Raw genomic sequence first — 17,212 nt, 5'->3', positions numbered from 1 at the left:
ATGAAAAGTCAAGTCATAAAACAAAATGTCCAAAAGTCTAAAGTCGTATATGTGTGTGTGTGTGTGTGTGTGTGTGTGTGTGTGTGTGTGTGTGTGTGTGTGTGTGTGTATTCAACATTCTTTAAATACTGACTATTATAGTGACTGCTGTCCGTGGTGCTGATGCGCTGCGTTTCCCCTCCAGGCCTGCGGGGGGCAACAGAGGGCGCTGCAGCTACATCTTTTTATGAGCAGAAGAAGGAAGTGACCCATGTGAGCGTCAGCATCAGCAGCAGTGAAAACATGGCGGCGTCTTGCAGAGCAGCTCGTCTGTGTCTCCTGGTAGGACGCACCGTCTCCTCCCTGCCGGCCGGGAGGACTGTCAGTCTGCCGGAGAGGAGGTGCTTCGTCTCCACCTCCACCCGCAGCAGTGAGTTCATGTTAATGTGTGAAAACAAACAGGGGGCGTTAGCTGTTAGCTGTTAGCTGGAGAGGCTGCAGCCCAGAGGTCAGTGGCACAGCAGGTGATGGGTGTTTGGTTTATTTATAGGCGTCCCCCCGTTTAAACCCGCCTCTCCTGCCACAACAATAAAGTCTGTTCTGACAGTGGAGGTATATATTTACTTTGCGAACTTTAGCTTTTCTTTATTTCTGCAGAATAAAACAAAAACTTAACAAGTTTCCTCTGGTTGAGAAACTTCTTAGAAAGTTTAAACAGACAAAACATTTACTCCAGTACTGTCTTTACTAAGTAAACAAAGTACTTGTACATGAATCCATTTGATGCCACTTTATGCTTGTACTGTACAATATTTCTGAGAACTAATGTACTTTTATTACAGCTTTAGTTAATGTCACATAAGTTAATAAATTACATGACACTATTAAAAATCACACCGATGGATCCCAACATTTTTATTTTGCGTTATTATTGAGTTTTGCTGTAAAAAATATTTAATTTGAATAACTGATCAAGGCTTGAAGCTGTAATACTTAACACAAAATGTTAAGATTAAAGGAAAGTCAAAAAACTTACTTGAACAATTCTGTGACGATCAGGAACCATAGGATTTTAAATGTAAAGTAGTTGAATGTACATCTGTAAAATGTTGCCTCAGTTTCACACTTTTCAAATTCACTGTATGTTGTGTTGTGGAAATGAAAAGTTGAAGTTAAACTTTTGAACACTATGAACTCAAGAGGAGGATATGCTTCTTCAAATCTTAGGATGGACTGATGTCTATTTTTCTTCCCTGTCCAAAGTCTTTTCATCTTGTAACAGGCGTCTTTAGGTTTCTGAGAAAACCATAATCCTGCCTGAGTGACTGTGATTCACAGATGTTTTTCAGAGGAGAGAATTTAGCAGGAACAGCACATGTGGAAGTGACGACTAAGAAGTGATACAGTGTTTAATTTAATCTGAGACCAGGGTTAATTCAACATTTCTTAGTTTGGGATCCACTTGATGACTCCAATAAGGCTTCCATTATTAAAATCTTAACTCATTAAATCAAAGTAATCAGATATTCCTCTTTTTGTGGTTCATTCTCTGTAGATCTTCAGTTCAAGCTTGATGAGCGAACAGCCCACAGCAGTCTGGACCTCTTCAAGAAAGACACTGGCATCATCTACCGCATCCTGGGCCTGGACCCCACCAAAGTGCCGGACAACCCGGAGCGTTTTCGGGACTGGGCTGTCGTCTTCGGCGATGAGAAGATCAGCAGCGGACGACACTACTGGGAGGTGACGGTCAAAAAGTCTCAACAGTTTCGTCTGGGTGTGGCTGAGGCGTTGATGTCCCGGGACGACTGCGTGGGCACCGACGGCTCCTCCTGGGTGTTCAGCTACGCTCAGCGCAAGTGGTCCGCCATGACCAGCAATAAGATGGTTCCCGTGACGATTGTAGGCAAGCCGGACCGTGTAGGCATCCTGCTAGACTACGAAGCGGGGCTCCTGGCGCTGGTGGACATCGGGAACCCCCGGATCATTCACAGTTTCAGGGCAAAGTTCAAGGTTCCTCTGTGCCCTGCGTTCGGACTTTGGGACGGGGAGCTGCTCACACACTCTGGCCTGGAGGAGCCTGATGGCCTGAAGTGAGGCAGGAGAACCTGTGATGGTGATGATTCTGATGGAGTTGGCTGGGTTCAGTACAATGGCAGCACTTATTACAACGTAATCTTTAATGCAGGAAAGAAAGCAATATCTTCCTTGGGAATCATTCAGCGCTTTGGGCCATTTTTCATAACTAAGCCTCTTGATAGGTTAAAGTGCATTCGTAAAGTATTAAGACCTCTTCATTCCACCATATGCTAAAATAATACAATATGTATATTGTACTACATATCAATCTATACTTTCTTCGGAAATTATACACTGAATTTGATTTTAGCCAAAGGCTTTTATAGAAATTTCTTTTTAGAAAAAAGTGAAGGGGTCTGAATTTTTCTGTTTTGCAATATTGTTGCATACTTTACTTGATATAACATGTCATCCAGCCTCAGGCAATCATATCACAGAAGCTGTTTTTGTGTGTACCTCATATATTACCTCAGACTAACCGACGTGAAAAGGATGTGTGCTTGTTTTGGGGAACACTAACTGCCAAGCTGTCATTTTTGTATGCTTTGTGTTCAGACCATGTCAAATCCCCAAAAAATCTGCACAAAAGCTTTTCCAGCCTCATGTTCATACTGTGTATTGTTTTATAAAAATAAAGTCACTGAAACTACTTTCACAATCCCTTTTATTTACAGCAGGAAAATACATATTTACAGCGACAGAATAAAGCTAATGTCATCATGAGGAATCATCTCTTTGCTGTAGTTGTTATGGTGAATAAAATGCGCTCATTGCAGATGATTGAACTGTATAATATGTTTTTAGCACATGACTTGGTTATGCATATGTTTCAATTTTGCTTTTTTTCAAAAATTATAACTTCAAACACAACTGTGTCCAGTTGGAAATAATCATTTGCACAGATTGTAATTTAATTATACATTTGGTGCTAGAGTAACTTAAACATGCATTGTTCCAAGTGCCTGAGACGTAGACATGTTTCTGTGACACATATGTAGCCAATAAAACGAGCTCACAATCATGTTGTAAGAATAATTCATCCAGATAGAAAGAAAACAACTGACACAAACACGACGAGGTATCAGCATTGAGTAGACTGGCCTGTGAGCCTCAATAAGCTGTCATCAAATACACTGAAAACCTGATGTTTCAGTGTTGAGGCACAAATGCGACTGAATCACCTCCTGTTGAGGTAGAAGAATTAAGAAAACTTTAGGAATATCTATACACGTATTGCACAAGATGCAGGGCAAGAAATCCCTCAATCAAATAAAAAATGAAGCAAAATAAAGCTCACAAATGTGCAAAAAATATATTTCATATTTACATCAGAAGCTAAGGTAAAGGTTTTCATCGGCATTTGTTAATTAGCAGGATTACGTAAAAATAACAGGACGGTTTTCCACGAAACCTGGATTAAGGATGCTGTGTGGGTCAGGGAGGAATCCACAAAACTTTGGTGTGGATCCAGAAATTATTTTTCACTTACTTTTACTTTGTGAGATGGGGCCTTATTCAATGTTTTCTTTGATTTCTGAGAGAAAAATTCATAGATTGATAAATAAAAATTCAGCATATGTAGGTGACTGGTGTTTATGGGTGTGTGCCTTTGGTGCAGATCCCAATAAAAATCAGGAACTAGTGAAGTTAAATGTGGTTTCGTAAGGGAACTGTTGGGCCTTGGTGGAGGTATGAGTGCCATTCTGGCTAATATTGCACTGCGACAAATCAAGGAGTAAATTGATATAATCTTTTATGCAACACATTGCATGTGTGTATGCTGCTTTACATTGTTGACCAAAACCCCAGTTTGCAGCAATGAACTACGAAGGAATTTAATTCTGCATCTTTTTAACAGTCCAAAGGAGATAAACACACTCATTCATGTCTTCCCTCTATCATCCTGTTCTTTCACTCCTCATAGGTGCATAATACAATAAACTGGATTTGCATTACAAACCCTTATGATCCCTTGTGGTCTAAACAATGCTCTTCAGCGTATCCAGTGTAGTCTTCTGCTCCTCTGCTTCACATGGGGAGTCTCCGTCAGTGTAAACACGCTGGTACTCTTGCAAGACTGAGACAATAACATCATGGCCAAACTGCATGGCATCGTCCAGGGGCATGTTCCCCCATCTGATAAACACAATAGAATATGGAGATGAATAGTTTGTTATAGTTAGTATTATGGAGATGGACACATTTACTACCATTTGAAAAATCGAAAATCTGGTGAATTTGTTTATATTTCAAAATCCCTACCTGTCTTTCATGTGAGGGTTGACTTTACATATTTCAGTCAGGAAAAGTATAGCTTCCAAATGACCTGAGAGAAAAGAAAAGAAGTGGGTAATCTCCCATTACAGCAGGAACGGGCAACTCTCACCTACACGATCGTACTTCCAAACCGCGGTTGAACATTGTAATGTAAATGCCACGTTTCATTTGCTCTTGTTTGAACATCTAAGCCGAGATCATCGAAGAACGAATGAACTAATAATAAAGTGTCACCTTCAGCTGCAGCGATGTGGAGCGCCGTGCGAGAGTCGTAGTCCCACTGCTCCATGTTCACAGCTGAAAGGGCAAACCTGAGGGGATGGCAGAGGAGCAGAGGGAACACGGATGGAAAGGTTAACTCGAGCGGTGGCAAACTGTCGGAAACTGAGCTGAGAACAGATGAGTATCTGTGCAATTACATGAGCGAAAAACACGCTGAAGCAATCATTTAGCTCGTAAAGGTTCTACAAGAACACGAGAGAAGTTTTAGCCTTTGTTGACATGATCGTCACTGACTTTCGTACTGAACAAGAAATAACATGTTGGAATGTTGTGTTGATTAGTGATTTTAAATGTGCGAGCGAGCAGATAGTTTTCCCCAGTTTCCACTCGTTAGGGGAATCTATTGGCAGAAATGTAATGTACTATTTATAATTATCTTATCATCAGTGTCAATCACTTGAAACAAACAGTAATTGTTTTATTAGTTTAGTAGAAGTTCTCTGTATCTACTTAGGCAGTGGGTCCTTGCTTGCCATGTTGCACCTACGTGTTTCTACAGTAGCCCAGAATGGACAAAGTAAACACTGGGTGTAAAGAGAGCTTTTTGTGTCTTCACATAACCTGAAGGCCACCGTAGCTTCTCCAACACACTCGGAAAAGGAGGATTTATGGGTGACCTCATGATGTCATTGATCCTACACACTGGTCCTTTAATTAACTCTCGGCAATAAAGCCATTTGTATTTCCCAAAAATTAAAGTCAGTGTTTGTGATTTACCTCCTGAGAGCTGTGACGTCACCGCTGTACGCTGCAAACATCAGTTTCACCACCGACTTGTTCTAACAGATCAAAAGGAAAATATTAATGCAGGAAAGAGAACTAATTCTTAAAGTTTTTACATAAACAGGCAGCTACATTTCTGAGCCGAAATCTTAGAATCTACATTTGTGGAACTGAACTTACTGGATCATCATCCGATCTTCTTCTGGGGTCGTGCTTCTTAGTGAAGTGCCTCAGGTTGTCGTAATTGTGGAAGTTGAAGTGTGACACCAGCTCCTGGTGAAGTTAAAATCGAACGAGATTGAGTATATGAAACATGCAGAAACAGATAAATTAGATAAAGATACATTAGTGTAACTGTGATGATGGCTGCACACCTGACAGAAGTGAATTCCACGAACACTGTTCCCAAGACGGTCCAACGGGGGGGACCAACACATCATACCCATGACGTTGGGGACCACCAGCACCACAGCACCCGAAACTCCGGATTTAGCCGGCAAGCCCACCTGAACAAGAGGAACAAGCAGAAGGTGTGAGGACTTAACACCTGGAGATATAAGGAAACCATTATTTTAAACACATCGCTGAATTCCCCAGTGACTCACATGGAAAGCAAACTGTCCTGAGAAGTCGTACATGCCACAGGAATGCATGAGACTCAGGGTGTTGCGAACCGCTTCAGCGCTCAGCACACGCTCGCCTGTGATTGGACAGATACCGCCATTGGCCAGTGTGGCAGCCATGACACTTCCTGACTCGCAGGTCACCTCAATGGAGCACAACTGGAAGGGAAAAATGGAAAGAATCAAAGCTTTTAGAATTTTTTGAAGCAATACTTGAAGCTTTTTTGCTTTTGTTGTCGGCCATGATGCATAAAAAACACGCAGATATGGGTCAGGAGCTACGGTTAATGTTTACGTCAAACTCCAGAGATTTCCATGTACAACTGTCTCTAGAGTTTGGACCCAACCAGTAAACAGTCCAGGACGAGGGTGGTGCTGTGGCGATGTGGGGGGGGGGAATGTTTTCTTGGCACACTTTGCTGAACACCGATCAATCGTGGTTTGAACGTCACAGCCTCTCTGAGTGTTGCTGCTGACCATGTGCTTCCCTTTACTGGCCCCAGTTTACAATCTTCTAGTGGCTGTTTCCAGCAGGATAATAATGCACCATGTCACAAAATCAAAAGTCGTGACTGTCAGAAAATATATGATGCAGTGACGTCAAGATGGACCAGAGTCTCAGAGCAAACAGAAATTTGATTATGGCTCAAAAAAACTGTTTCGATCAGCAGACATGTCAGATAAATCCTTATTTTACACTTAAAATACTGTCAAACAAATACAGGTTAATGTGCTGTGAAAGGTTCAGGGTTTCTGTTGCGGTCAAGACATTTCAGGAGATTTTATTACTGCATAGACTTAAAATCATGGAAACCTTAGTAAAAAAAGACACTTGTAAATTAGACCTTCAAACTGATTTTTTAAGAAACATAAATCCCAATAAACAGTTTTTAAAGAGATTTTAAGACCTGCAGATTCACCTTTAAATAGAGTTATCACACAGAACATTACCCAACAAGCAATTTGTCACATGCAAGTACAGCCAAAAAGTATATTTTCAAAAATGAGCAGTGATGGTGTATTCATGCCTGTGAAACACACGAAATGTGGCAGCTGAACAGACAACACTGCTTCTGTGATGTTTCCAGGGGACACTGAAATGGGGACAGAGCTGCAACTGAGCCACGGAGCAGCTGGACCACTGCACAGTTGGATGCTGTTTACATTCTGCATAACAGCTCAGTAATTTATATGTCATATCTTATTTGTTCAGTGTTAAAGCTAGAAGAGATATGATCTGTGGCTGGGTGCAATAACTTCATGAAATCCTGCTGTCAACGTGTTGTCTCACCTGAAAGTAGAAGTCGAGGGCTGCAATCATGTCTGCATTGTCAGGAAAGCACTGCAGACACAAGAGCTTGTGATTAGAGTCAGCTTAGATTGAGCCTCTTCAGTTTCTCTGAAAACCTGAGCACTGAGCAAATGATTGTAATTAAATACAAACCAAAGAAAAAGCCCCTCACCCTTTTCTCTTTGAGGTAATAACCGATTGCATAATTCCTGTCACCGGTCTCCCTCTCTGACTGGAAACTACAGGAACATACCAGGTATGAAAAAAAGCTACATTTCATGAGGACAAGCAGGTTGCATCTCCTGAAGCGTGGTACTCACGTTGCATTGCTGAAGCCCACATACTCTGTGCCGGCCATGCTTTTCAAGAAGTCCATCACCTACAGTAAGGATCATATTTACACGTGATTCAGTGGGGACTTCAAAACAACGAGTTGTGTCAAGTGTTAAAAATGAAAAGCTTTTACTTACATGGTCGAACCTCTCGGCTTTATTTGAATTAGGCTGTAAACAGAAGGAGGATAATGTTATTCTCTTATGCCAGTTGTCAGTACGTGAAGAGACAGCGAGCCCCTACAGATGGCAGTGTTTGAGTACTTTGACGCTGAGGTATTGGGTCCGATCTCGTGTGAGCGTCGATGTGTGATGTGTACATGACGCCTTTATGACTGTTTCCATGTGGCAACGGGCTCACTCTGGCCTGCGGGCTGTTTATGGCCATGCTTGGATTTCACAGACCGGTAAGGGATCATTACCAAGCTGTGGAGTTACCAAACAGGGACGGTGGTCACATTCATATTTAATCGACCCATAAAGGGGAAATATGATGTCGAACATTAGTGTGAGGTGAAGGGATGACCAATAAATGAGTTTCTCCAGATAATTTCACTCTTGTGCTCTCCCCGATCTGTTGATTTTAAATAAAAGATGTGACATTTAAACTTTTGGAGGTGCAGCTGTTTTAACTGGGGCATGAATATTGCAAACACAGATTTATCACCTTTGCATGTAAAATATCAATCTTTAAGGAAACAACACTTCTCAGAACACATGTAAATATAGGAAATGTGCTGACATTGCTCCTGACTACAATCATGTAAAAGGTATGGTGGCTAATACACCTTCTACTCTGAGGGCTGTAATTGGCCAGAGGTTCACAAATGCCCCTGATGTCAGGAACCAAACACACACTCCCTCCGTCACTGCTGAACCTGACCTACATGTGATAAGAGGTCTGTTCAGTCACACCACCATATATAGCTAACCCCCTACCTAAGACACACAAACTCGTGGCTTAAGTTAAGGTCAAAGCTCACAGATAAGACTGGTCAGTCAGATGGTGATGACCATAGTCCAACTGCTGTGGGCATCGAGTGACCAGCCGGTGGAGGAGGGATTACATATGCGATAGCTGTGGCTGATGTCACAGTTCAGGAGTGAGTTTCTTCACTCAAAACCGATTCTATAAACTGTATAAAAATGGGGTTTTATGTTATTTTTAATTGTGAATATTTCAACTTAACCAATAGAGTCACATTCTGTGGCTTCTAACTGGACTTGAACACAGAATCAACAATGCCCCCAAAACCATTTTTCTTTTTTTTAAACCAGAAGGATCACAGCCTTATCAGATGTGTCTTCATATGACCCAAACCTTTATTTCAGACTGGGGCCTGACCCACAAATGCTATTTGCTCACAGTGTTTACACAGAAAATGCAAATAGTGAAATCATTACGTTTCACTATGTTGTTTGCAGCCAAATTTCCGATAAATGTGTGTTACAGGCAGGGGTGGATCCAGGGGTGGGACAAGGGGGGCATGGGCCCTAGTTGAAATCTGATTGGCCACTTTCTAACAGCAGCAGCAGCAGCTGCAGGTGAAAATATGGGTTTAAAAACAGTCCATGACACGTTACCTCCTGAGATGCCACTCTTTCTTTTGCTCTCCTACTGATTAATGATCAACTTCGCCATATATTTTGTGTGCAAAGGAAAATTCAGGTTTGTCGAAGTGTCTAATATATTCACGTAGTAAGAGCCAACAAGACTTAAGACTTTACCTTCATTAAAGAGCTGATGACGATAGCTCCAGCATTCACCATCGGGTTGTGTGGTTTATCTGCACAAGAAATGACTGCATGTCATCACTGATCGTAGCAATAAACAGCTGATGTTATGGAGACTTCATGAGGAAGACGTAGAGTAACATTAGTAAATAAAATAAAGAGATGCAGATCTCTCCCGTTTGCTTCAGAGCAGAGGGTAGAACAGCAAATGGATGTAAAGGTGATAAAATGAGACACAATCTGGCAAGAAGTTTATCTTTTGATGCAACTTTTGAAGGTTTTTTCTTACAAAACCTTTACCAACAACCTAAAACTGTTAACATCACAGATAATGAACCACAGTTTCCAAGATTTCTCCATAACATAGAGTTTTTTCTTTTTTTTATACAAAACCAGAATTTGTCTTCTGTACACTTTATTAATATTGCTTGTTTTCGTGTAGATGGGGCAACTGGAGTCAATTACACTTATCACTTACCTTCATCATTTAGTGACAGTTTGTTGAACCTGAATCCACTGGGCTCTTTGCCGACAAACTGATGAACGTGGTCACTCCCGAGCTCGTGCACAGCGATGGCGTACTCCAGGGGCTTCACACAGGACTGCAGACAGAAGGGAACCTTGGTGTCACCCACCGAGTGTCTGCATTGCATGAGGATGTGATGGAGATGCATGGAAACAAGATTTTTAAATGGAGGTAGGTTAGTGAGATGTTTGTGAGGATGAATGATTTCAGAATGGAAACACTGATGTGAACATGAGATGTTCACTGTACCTCTGACCGTCGATTGTGCACAGGGACACACCCCAGAGATCAGCGCTGAACTTAGCCAGCTGAGGAATGTAATCAGCTACCTGCGAAAAGCCAAATGAATGTCAAATGCAAATGAGTGAGGGCTTAACAATGAATCAGTGAGCACTGACTGAGCGTGCGTGTTACCTACTTGTCCTCCCTCCTGCCGCTGTGCGCTGTCATAAAGCTTATTAATCTCCTGGGTGAACTCTTGGAAGTTGGGAATGATGAACTTCTTTTTGAAGGCCTTAGTGAGCAGCATGATGTTGTTCACCACAAACCTGCAAAAACACACATGGGCCTTCTGTAATTGAACTGATATCACGAGGTGAGACATACAATGATTTATGGACAGATTCTGCAAATCAGTGTTTGAATTCATTCCTTGTTAATTCTGTTTATTTTGGTCCACATATTCAATTTCCAAAATTAATTTTAGCTATACTTTTAATTTGCTGATAAATAAATAATATATATTTAGTTTTACTTAAGTTTAGTGATGACTTATTTAGATCACACCACTTCTTTGTGATTCACAGTTTCCCTTCCACTATATGTATAAGTTGTACCAAACGTTTACAATATAAACTTGTATCATCAGCAAATAAAACTAATTTCAACAAAGTAGACACCATGTGAATATCATTAATATACAATATAAACAACTTGGGTCCTAACACAGAACTTTGTGGCACCCCACACGTGACCTTTAACAAATCAGAGTCAACATTGTCTATATGTACACATTGATACCTGCAGTATCTTCAAGATAATATCATAGCTTTACAGTTTCCACAATAAAATGCTATGGTCAATGGTATCGAAAGTTTTTTTTCAGCTCTATAAACACCCCATAGTAAATTCTTTGCTGTCAATTACAGTGGATGTCTGCTGTACCTAATCCATCACTGCCCTTTTGGAATTTATGGTTTATACATGCAAAGATGCCGCTAAGTGGTAAATTATGTTTATTTTATGATTTGGTAAATGCTTTCAATTGATGAATTTAAGCCAAGAACCACATTCAAGATACAATTGAAGTGTGAAGACTGAATAATCTACAGATATAAATTACAACTAGGGCTACGTTGTACCACTGAACGGGCCCGAGCACACGCAACTTGGGACCTGTTGCGGTTGGTTGAGAGAGCGATCGGCGACCGGGCACACAGCTCCGCGTTGCATGTGTTTTGCACACTGCGGGAAGGATAAACGCTTCACTTCCTGCGTCTGTCACGCGACGTCGATCCTTGTCTACTAATTGCGCATTACGGTCCACGCAATCAATTGCAGATCACACGGTGAGAATTACATGTAAATCGAATGATTGCCAGTAGGTGGCTTACACTTACATTACATACAGACATATAGGTCTGTTAAAAAAATATATATATATTTGGGTAAATTACTTTATGGTGACTTTGGAAGTGAAAAGGTGAACACCTGTAGGCACAGGCATTAAAAATGTCTTCAAACATTAATGCACACGGCTTTTTATTTAATCAAATAGTCGCCTAAGTTTGGCATTGCAAAAGGTTTGGCACCATGACAACCTCCAGTGGCCTATGATCACTTGTACAACTTCTGAAGTTGGGCAACAAACAAAGTCAGTGCTAAGTGACCTTTTGCTTTGACAGCTGTTAACCATGGGGGTGGAAATAGTTTCCCTTGAGGCCGTGTGAGAACCAGTGGCACAGGAGCAGTTGCAGCGATAGACGGAGGAATGGGTTCTCGTAAGAAAATTCCAGGATGCTGATATCAAACAGTCAGTCAGGAAAGGGAAGCTGAAAAGAGTCTGAGTTCTACAAACAGGACAATGACCCAAAGCAAAATCCACCATGAACTACTTTCAAGAGACACGAGCTGAAGCTTTTGGAACAATCTTCACGGTCGCCCAACCTGAACATCTCTGGCAACCTGTGTGTGGATCTGAACCTGGCTGCGTGTGCCAGACGGCCTAAAAATATCCCAGAACCTGGAGTGAAGTGGCGAGTGGGCGAACACTCCCACAGCAAGAATAGAAAGACTCTTAGCTGCTGCTTCATAACATGCGTGCAAGCCATGATATCTGCCACAGGGGAGTTCACTGAGGACCGACTTAGTGGTGCACAAGCCACAATTAATATTACATTTTTTGTTCTATTTTCAAAGAAACGTATGAAACATTAACATTTGAAGCCAGGCTCTTTTTTCTAATGACAAAATAAAATAAAGAAAATATATATAATATATAATTTTCCTGGGGATGCCACATTCATTATTATTTATTGTAGAAACAGCAGCTTAATCCAACAATGTGTCAGAAATCGTCAGCTTCTTTGACGCAACCACTGAGACTGGTACTGCCTCAGAAATGTTTGTGTTACCAAAACTCTATCCAGTTACATAAACTACACATATATATATATATATATATTTAATAACAATAGTTAACTCTTCAATGGTCTGTCAACATTGGATTCAAAGTGACTAAAAGGTTAAATACACACATCTACCTCCATCAGCTGTTTGTAATACTCATAATAGATTTTAATTGCTGTAATTGATCAGTGCCAGACGCTCTCAGGGGAAGGAATGCATGTTCTGCCACAACGAGACAGAACTAAAATATCTGGCCTGCAGTCCTCACTAATCCGAGGCGATGCTAGCGTGAGGTTTTGGGACATGAGGAGAGGAGAGTGGTGAGAGCATGCATAATTCATATGGGTCATTTCCTTAAAAAAAAAGAAAATTTGAAGATACTCCCCTCTATATTTAGTCCTGTATTTATAGTGAGCACTCTTGAGGAATATTTAACCTCACAAATGTCAGGAAAACAAGCAAAGAAGTGGAAGACGGCGAATTAAGTTGTAGAAGCAGTCTGTGTAAGTCTCCAGGCCAAATGATGACTGAGTGATAACACTTGTCATTTAGGGAATTATACTGTTCGGACAGCAGGCGCCCCCAGATCTGTTGAGTCAACTCGTGTTATTGCCACGGCCTGGAGCTGGACCAGGGCGATGCCCTTTCTCCAAGAGCCCCAGTGACCCCTCAAACTCCGCTGCTTCGGTTGGCACGGGTGCATGTGAACGTGTGCACCTGTCACCGCCAGTCTCTTGGACTCAAATAGCGATGACCACAGATAACCTCATAACAACAAAATAACGTTTTGAAAGACCCTTCATTTCACTTTGTCCCTCAAATCAATCTCCCAGTTTTTCTTCATGATCAGAATAATCACCTTCTGAAGAGCTTTTTGTCCATCATGACGGGACCAAGGGAGTCACGTGAGTGTTGTCGCATCTGTTTGACGCAGTCACGCAGCCGAGGGTCGGAGGTCATCAGACCTGTTTTCCTCAAAGCCTGCAGAGGAGGGAAACAAGGTTTGAGACGTTATCAAAGTCGCGCACAGTGTTTGTGTAAAGTCAATTTACAGGATATTAAATTTAAATGAAATCTAAGTGATTTCAAAGACTCAGGCGTGCCCACATGGCTCGTCACTGGAATGGCTCCCCTAGTCACTCGACAGCCCGACAGTGACAGTATGAACCACGTGCGTCTATTTTGGGGACAACATGTGCGCGACCCTCCTGACCAGAGAGGCCCCAGGCTCTCATTTGACATCTGTTGGTGAGGGATTCTTAACCTGGGGCCAGGAAATCAGGAAGTTGTGCCTGAGCTCATGCACAACACTTCATTTAGAAACTTATCCTTCAACTGACCGTCAGCAAAACACATTGTTGCATCTTAAAAACACACGTCAATATAATGAACTATTGGGTGAGACTGAAACAATTGGTTTTCTGTGATACTGGATATCTTTCTGTTCTTGACCGCCACAGATTTAAACAAATTTGTTCAGGATGTTTTTTGACCAAACAATTGAAAATGATTAGCTAAGCTCACCTGCCAGTCTCAGCATCTCCATCTAAACTATCATTAGGTCATAATTGGGAAAAAAGTTCCTCAATGAATGAAGGAGTAAATAAGACTGAGAAGTGAAATGTGTTTATGGAGTAGAATTTTTTCAACTGTTTTCTACGGTGGCCCCTGAGGTGCAAAACACAACAACAAACCACACAGAACAACTCTCTCGCCTATCGCTGATTGGATGGAGACACTGCCCATGTCTTTTGTTGTTGTGTTTTGCCCTTCAGGGCCACCGGAGTTTCCTGTGCAAATCAGTTTGTTTCCACAACATTCTGAAATTACATGTAATGTTCATGATACAGGTACTGTGACTGAGGGATACTGACTAACATGTTAACCGCCCATGTCCTGCCCCATTCACCTCTACAAACACGTCTGGTCATGCGTGGTGTAACAGCGAGCAACCTGTGTTGACACACGTCCCTTCTAATGCGTGCTCCTTTTGAAAATCAGTAACCACAGACACCCAGGTCACCAGATGTCCACATCTGCGTCTTTCTTTTTTTAATACGAGTCCAAAAGGCTGCATCACATGAAGCTAAATGACGGAGTAATGTTTGCATCAGGTTGTTAGTTATCACAGATCTAACAAACAGCACTGAGTGTCCTGTTCTTCTGAAATACTGTACGTATGATGTTCTGAGACCCCTTGTAAGACTATAAAATTATAAATAGCTGTGGCATAGGTTCACAGAGGCTTGGCAACGTGTGTGCGTGCGTGTGTTTGAGCTCCATACCTTAGTCACTAAGTAAGAAACACTTTCAATCTCAAGAAGTTGTTGTATTATTGAAATTAAAGCCCAGACACAGTTTAAACTAAGGTGTGATAAATGCAATGCCTGTAATGGTGATTACGTCAATCCTCACCGTCACACCCACAGCATCATTACATAAGGTCTATAGATACACTTTAAACTTGACCCTACATCCAGCTGGTTACACTTTGCATTTCTGTTGTGGGCTCCTATTTCCCTTCCAAAATAAATCTAAGTTGCTTTTCCAGAAACACAACAGAGCTGCAGGGGAGAGAGTGTGTTGTGTTTCAAGATTGTATGACGATCCAGGGGAAGCGTGAAGGTGCTGTTGACTCACAGAGATAAACTGGGGGAGGGGGATCATCTCTTTGCCTTCAGTGATGGTGTAGAAAAGCAGGTCCTCCATGCTGGACATCAACCTACTTCTGCTAAAGGAAAACAAATAGAAATAAACAAGACCTTGTGAACTTTAGATTTGGGCTGTTTCCTGTGTTTTGAGACAAAACCGGGAAAAGTGCGTCAACAGAAGTAAAAATGGTGGCAAAGGTCAGCGTGGGATAATAACCTCTTCTTTAAATGATGTCAGTGTGAGAGAATCAATAACCTCAATGTCATGATCATAGCGTTACAATACAAATACAGAGTTCTTATAAACAGGAGGTTTTTTCAGACATCTACAACTTGGTTCCAGCAAACTATAAACCTGTATTTTGAATTATTCACTATAAATTCTATGTCAACAAAACATATGAAAACAAAGTGACATCTGCAGGTAGATGATCTGCTCGGGTCCTGTGTATTTACCTCTGTTACATTGCTGACCATAACATGAGTGTCTGTTACGAATCTACAACTGTTGTTTGTAGGGACATGCTCTTCTCACTGCTGCAACATTTACATCTTTTCTACTGTTGTGTCAGTCAGCGTTCACATAACAAAAATGTGTTTTACCATTAAAACAGACATTTCATTAAGTAAGTAGCAGAGAAAAGGAAAAGGAAGCGCCTCATGTTTGACTAATCATTTGCTGGTAAATAAATAAATTCAGCCTACATCCAGAAGAGGCCTTTTAATAATACATGCGCCCCATAAATCATCACTTTTCTCAGTTTTGTTTTATGGCAATATTCTTGAGACATTATGCAAGCAATAATAGAAAAAATATTTTGGATAATTGATGTTGATTTATTCGTTCGCCGTCTACTGTGACCTACTTGGAGTGTCCTTGATCCACATCAGGGCCCTTCTGCTGATGAAAGGCTCTGTGGGTGTGGGGTGATGCTGCGACCCAGCAGGGGAGAGGAACAGGTTGATGCGTCCTGGACAAAACAATGTTGTCAGCTCCAGCTCTGGCGGAGATCCCTGCATTTTTAAACAGCTGCAAGATTCCCGGGTTAGCTGTTCTCAGACTTTTCAGCCAGTGCATTGTGGTGAGGACGACTTAACGTTTAATAATTCAAAGAGGTTGTTTTTTTCTCGTCCACCCTCTGTAATTGTGTTTGGAGAGATTTTTGTGACCGGTGCTCCTTGGTCCTCTGAGCTTTAATAGCTGCTGCTGTCTTACACACTGGATCAAGTACAGGCTGTTGCTCGGGGGCGGTGCCGTGACACAGGCAGCACGTTGGCTCAGACGGTGGGGGTCAACAGACCTCACCGTCTGTTATCTGTCAGAAATATATTCCTCTATTGGTGGAGACTTGTAGTGGATCACAAGCAAGGATGAAACATGTCACTACAGGAACAGATTTTACATAAATTACATTGTCGTGTTCAATGAGCCCAAGTTTGAGATTAAAGCTGAATAAAAATCTGGAAAAAGAAGCTTCATCCTTCAAACCTTCAGTTTTATTTAACTGTTACAATAGAAATTAGTCAATTGCTGGGAAAAGTGTCTTGTGTATATTTTCCATATATATTTAATTAATTATGTATTTTTCTGTCTACTTTAAAGACTCTGAGGCTTTGGAACTACCAACCTGAGAAAATACAGCCGGCTGATCAGTTGTGTCCATGAATCAAAGCTTAAAACAAACTTTTATCACAGCCTAATGAATTCCCTGATTTGACCTATTATTGTAGAGGGTGATCATCTTAAACTTAATTTACTTAATTTCTGAAACATTTGTAATGTTTTTATTCTTTTAACAGCTCTTTTTCATGTTTTTTTTATTTGTGAAGCACTTTGTGAATTTGTTTAGAGAAGTGCGACACAAATAAAGATATTATTTGTGCTGTTGCTGACAGAAATCCTCAGTGATCTTTATCTGTCATTTGTTAGATTTAATATGTTAGTGTTTTTAAAGAGTTTTCTTCATGTCCCATCAGGTGTCACTACAGAGTCTGTTTGTACTGTTGTGAGATGGCGACCTCCCCTGGTGAGCTCCCCACACTAACACACTGAAACCTTGCACTCTTGTCCTCTAGGTGGCGCACTA

At 41.3% G+C, this 17,212-nt stretch overlaps 2 protein-coding genes across 3 annotated transcripts; one reads left to right on the top strand and one right to left on the bottom strand.

Annotated features, from left to right (window-relative positions):
• Positions 1 to 241: 241 nt before the first annotated feature.
• spryd4 (SPRY domain containing 4) lies at positions 242 to 2,708 on the top strand. The gene is made up of 2 exons (XM_035158553.2): positions 242 to 409; positions 1,535 to 2,708. The coding sequence occupies exons 1-2, from the start codon at positions 283 to 285 to the stop codon at positions 2,074 to 2,076; spliced, it is 669 nt and encodes a 222-aa protein (XP_035014444.2). The 5' UTR covers positions 242 to 282; the 3' UTR covers positions 2,077 to 2,708.
• LOC118110796 (glutaminase liver isoform, mitochondrial) lies at positions 2,706 to 16,348 on the bottom strand. Of its 2 annotated transcripts, none has more exons than XM_035158867.2 (18): positions 15,992 to 16,348; positions 15,115 to 15,205; positions 13,334 to 13,455; positions 10,265 to 10,394; positions 10,096 to 10,175; positions 9,799 to 9,962; positions 9,315 to 9,373; positions 7,725 to 7,757; positions 7,575 to 7,633; positions 7,427 to 7,493; positions 7,255 to 7,305; positions 5,946 to 6,122; positions 5,715 to 5,846; positions 5,521 to 5,613; positions 5,335 to 5,396; positions 4,570 to 4,646; positions 4,321 to 4,384; positions 2,706 to 4,194 (listed from the first exon to the last, which is right to left on the bottom strand). In XM_035158867.2, exons 1-18 carry the CDS (start codon positions 16,201 to 16,203, stop codon positions 4,038 to 4,040), a joined length of 1,830 nt encoding a protein of 609 aa, XP_035014758.1. In that variant the 5' UTR covers positions 16,204 to 16,348; the 3' UTR covers positions 2,706 to 4,037. The 2 variants fall into 2 exon arrangements, with proteins under 2 accessions (XP_035014758.1, XP_035014760.1); XM_035158869.2 differs by having other exon boundaries at positions 15,115 to 15,202.
• Between the last annotated feature and the right edge of the window lie 864 nt (positions 16,349 to 17,212).

Source organism: Hippoglossus stenolepis, chromosome 6 (assembly GCF_022539355.2).
Source record: "Hippoglossus stenolepis isolate QCI-W04-F060 chromosome 6, HSTE1.2, whole genome shotgun sequence".
NCBI lineage: Eukaryota > Metazoa > Chordata > Actinopteri > Pleuronectiformes > Pleuronectidae > Hippoglossus > Hippoglossus stenolepis.
This window is presented reverse-complemented; position numbering and strand designations above follow the sequence as displayed.

Coding starts and splice junctions, on each gene's coding strand:
- spryd4 (XM_035158553.2), top strand. CDS start 283: ATGGCGGCGTCTTGCAGAGCAGCTCGTCTGTGTCTCCTGGTAGGACGC. Junction 410..1,534: donor CTCCACCTCCACCCGCAGCA/GTGAGTTCATGT, acceptor CATTCTCTGTAG/ATCTTCAGTTCAAGCTTGAT.
- LOC118110796 (XM_035158867.2), bottom strand. CDS start 16,203: ATGCACTGGCTGAAAAGTCTGAGAACAGCTAACCCGGGAATCTTGCAG. Junction 15,206..15,991: donor GTGGATCAAGGACACTCCAA/GTAGGTCACAGT, acceptor GTTTTCCTTTAG/CAGAAGTAGGTTGATGTCCA. Junction 9,374..9,798: donor ACTGTCACTAAATGATGAAG/GTAAGTGATAAG, acceptor TTTCTTGTGCAG/ATAAACCACACAACCCGATG.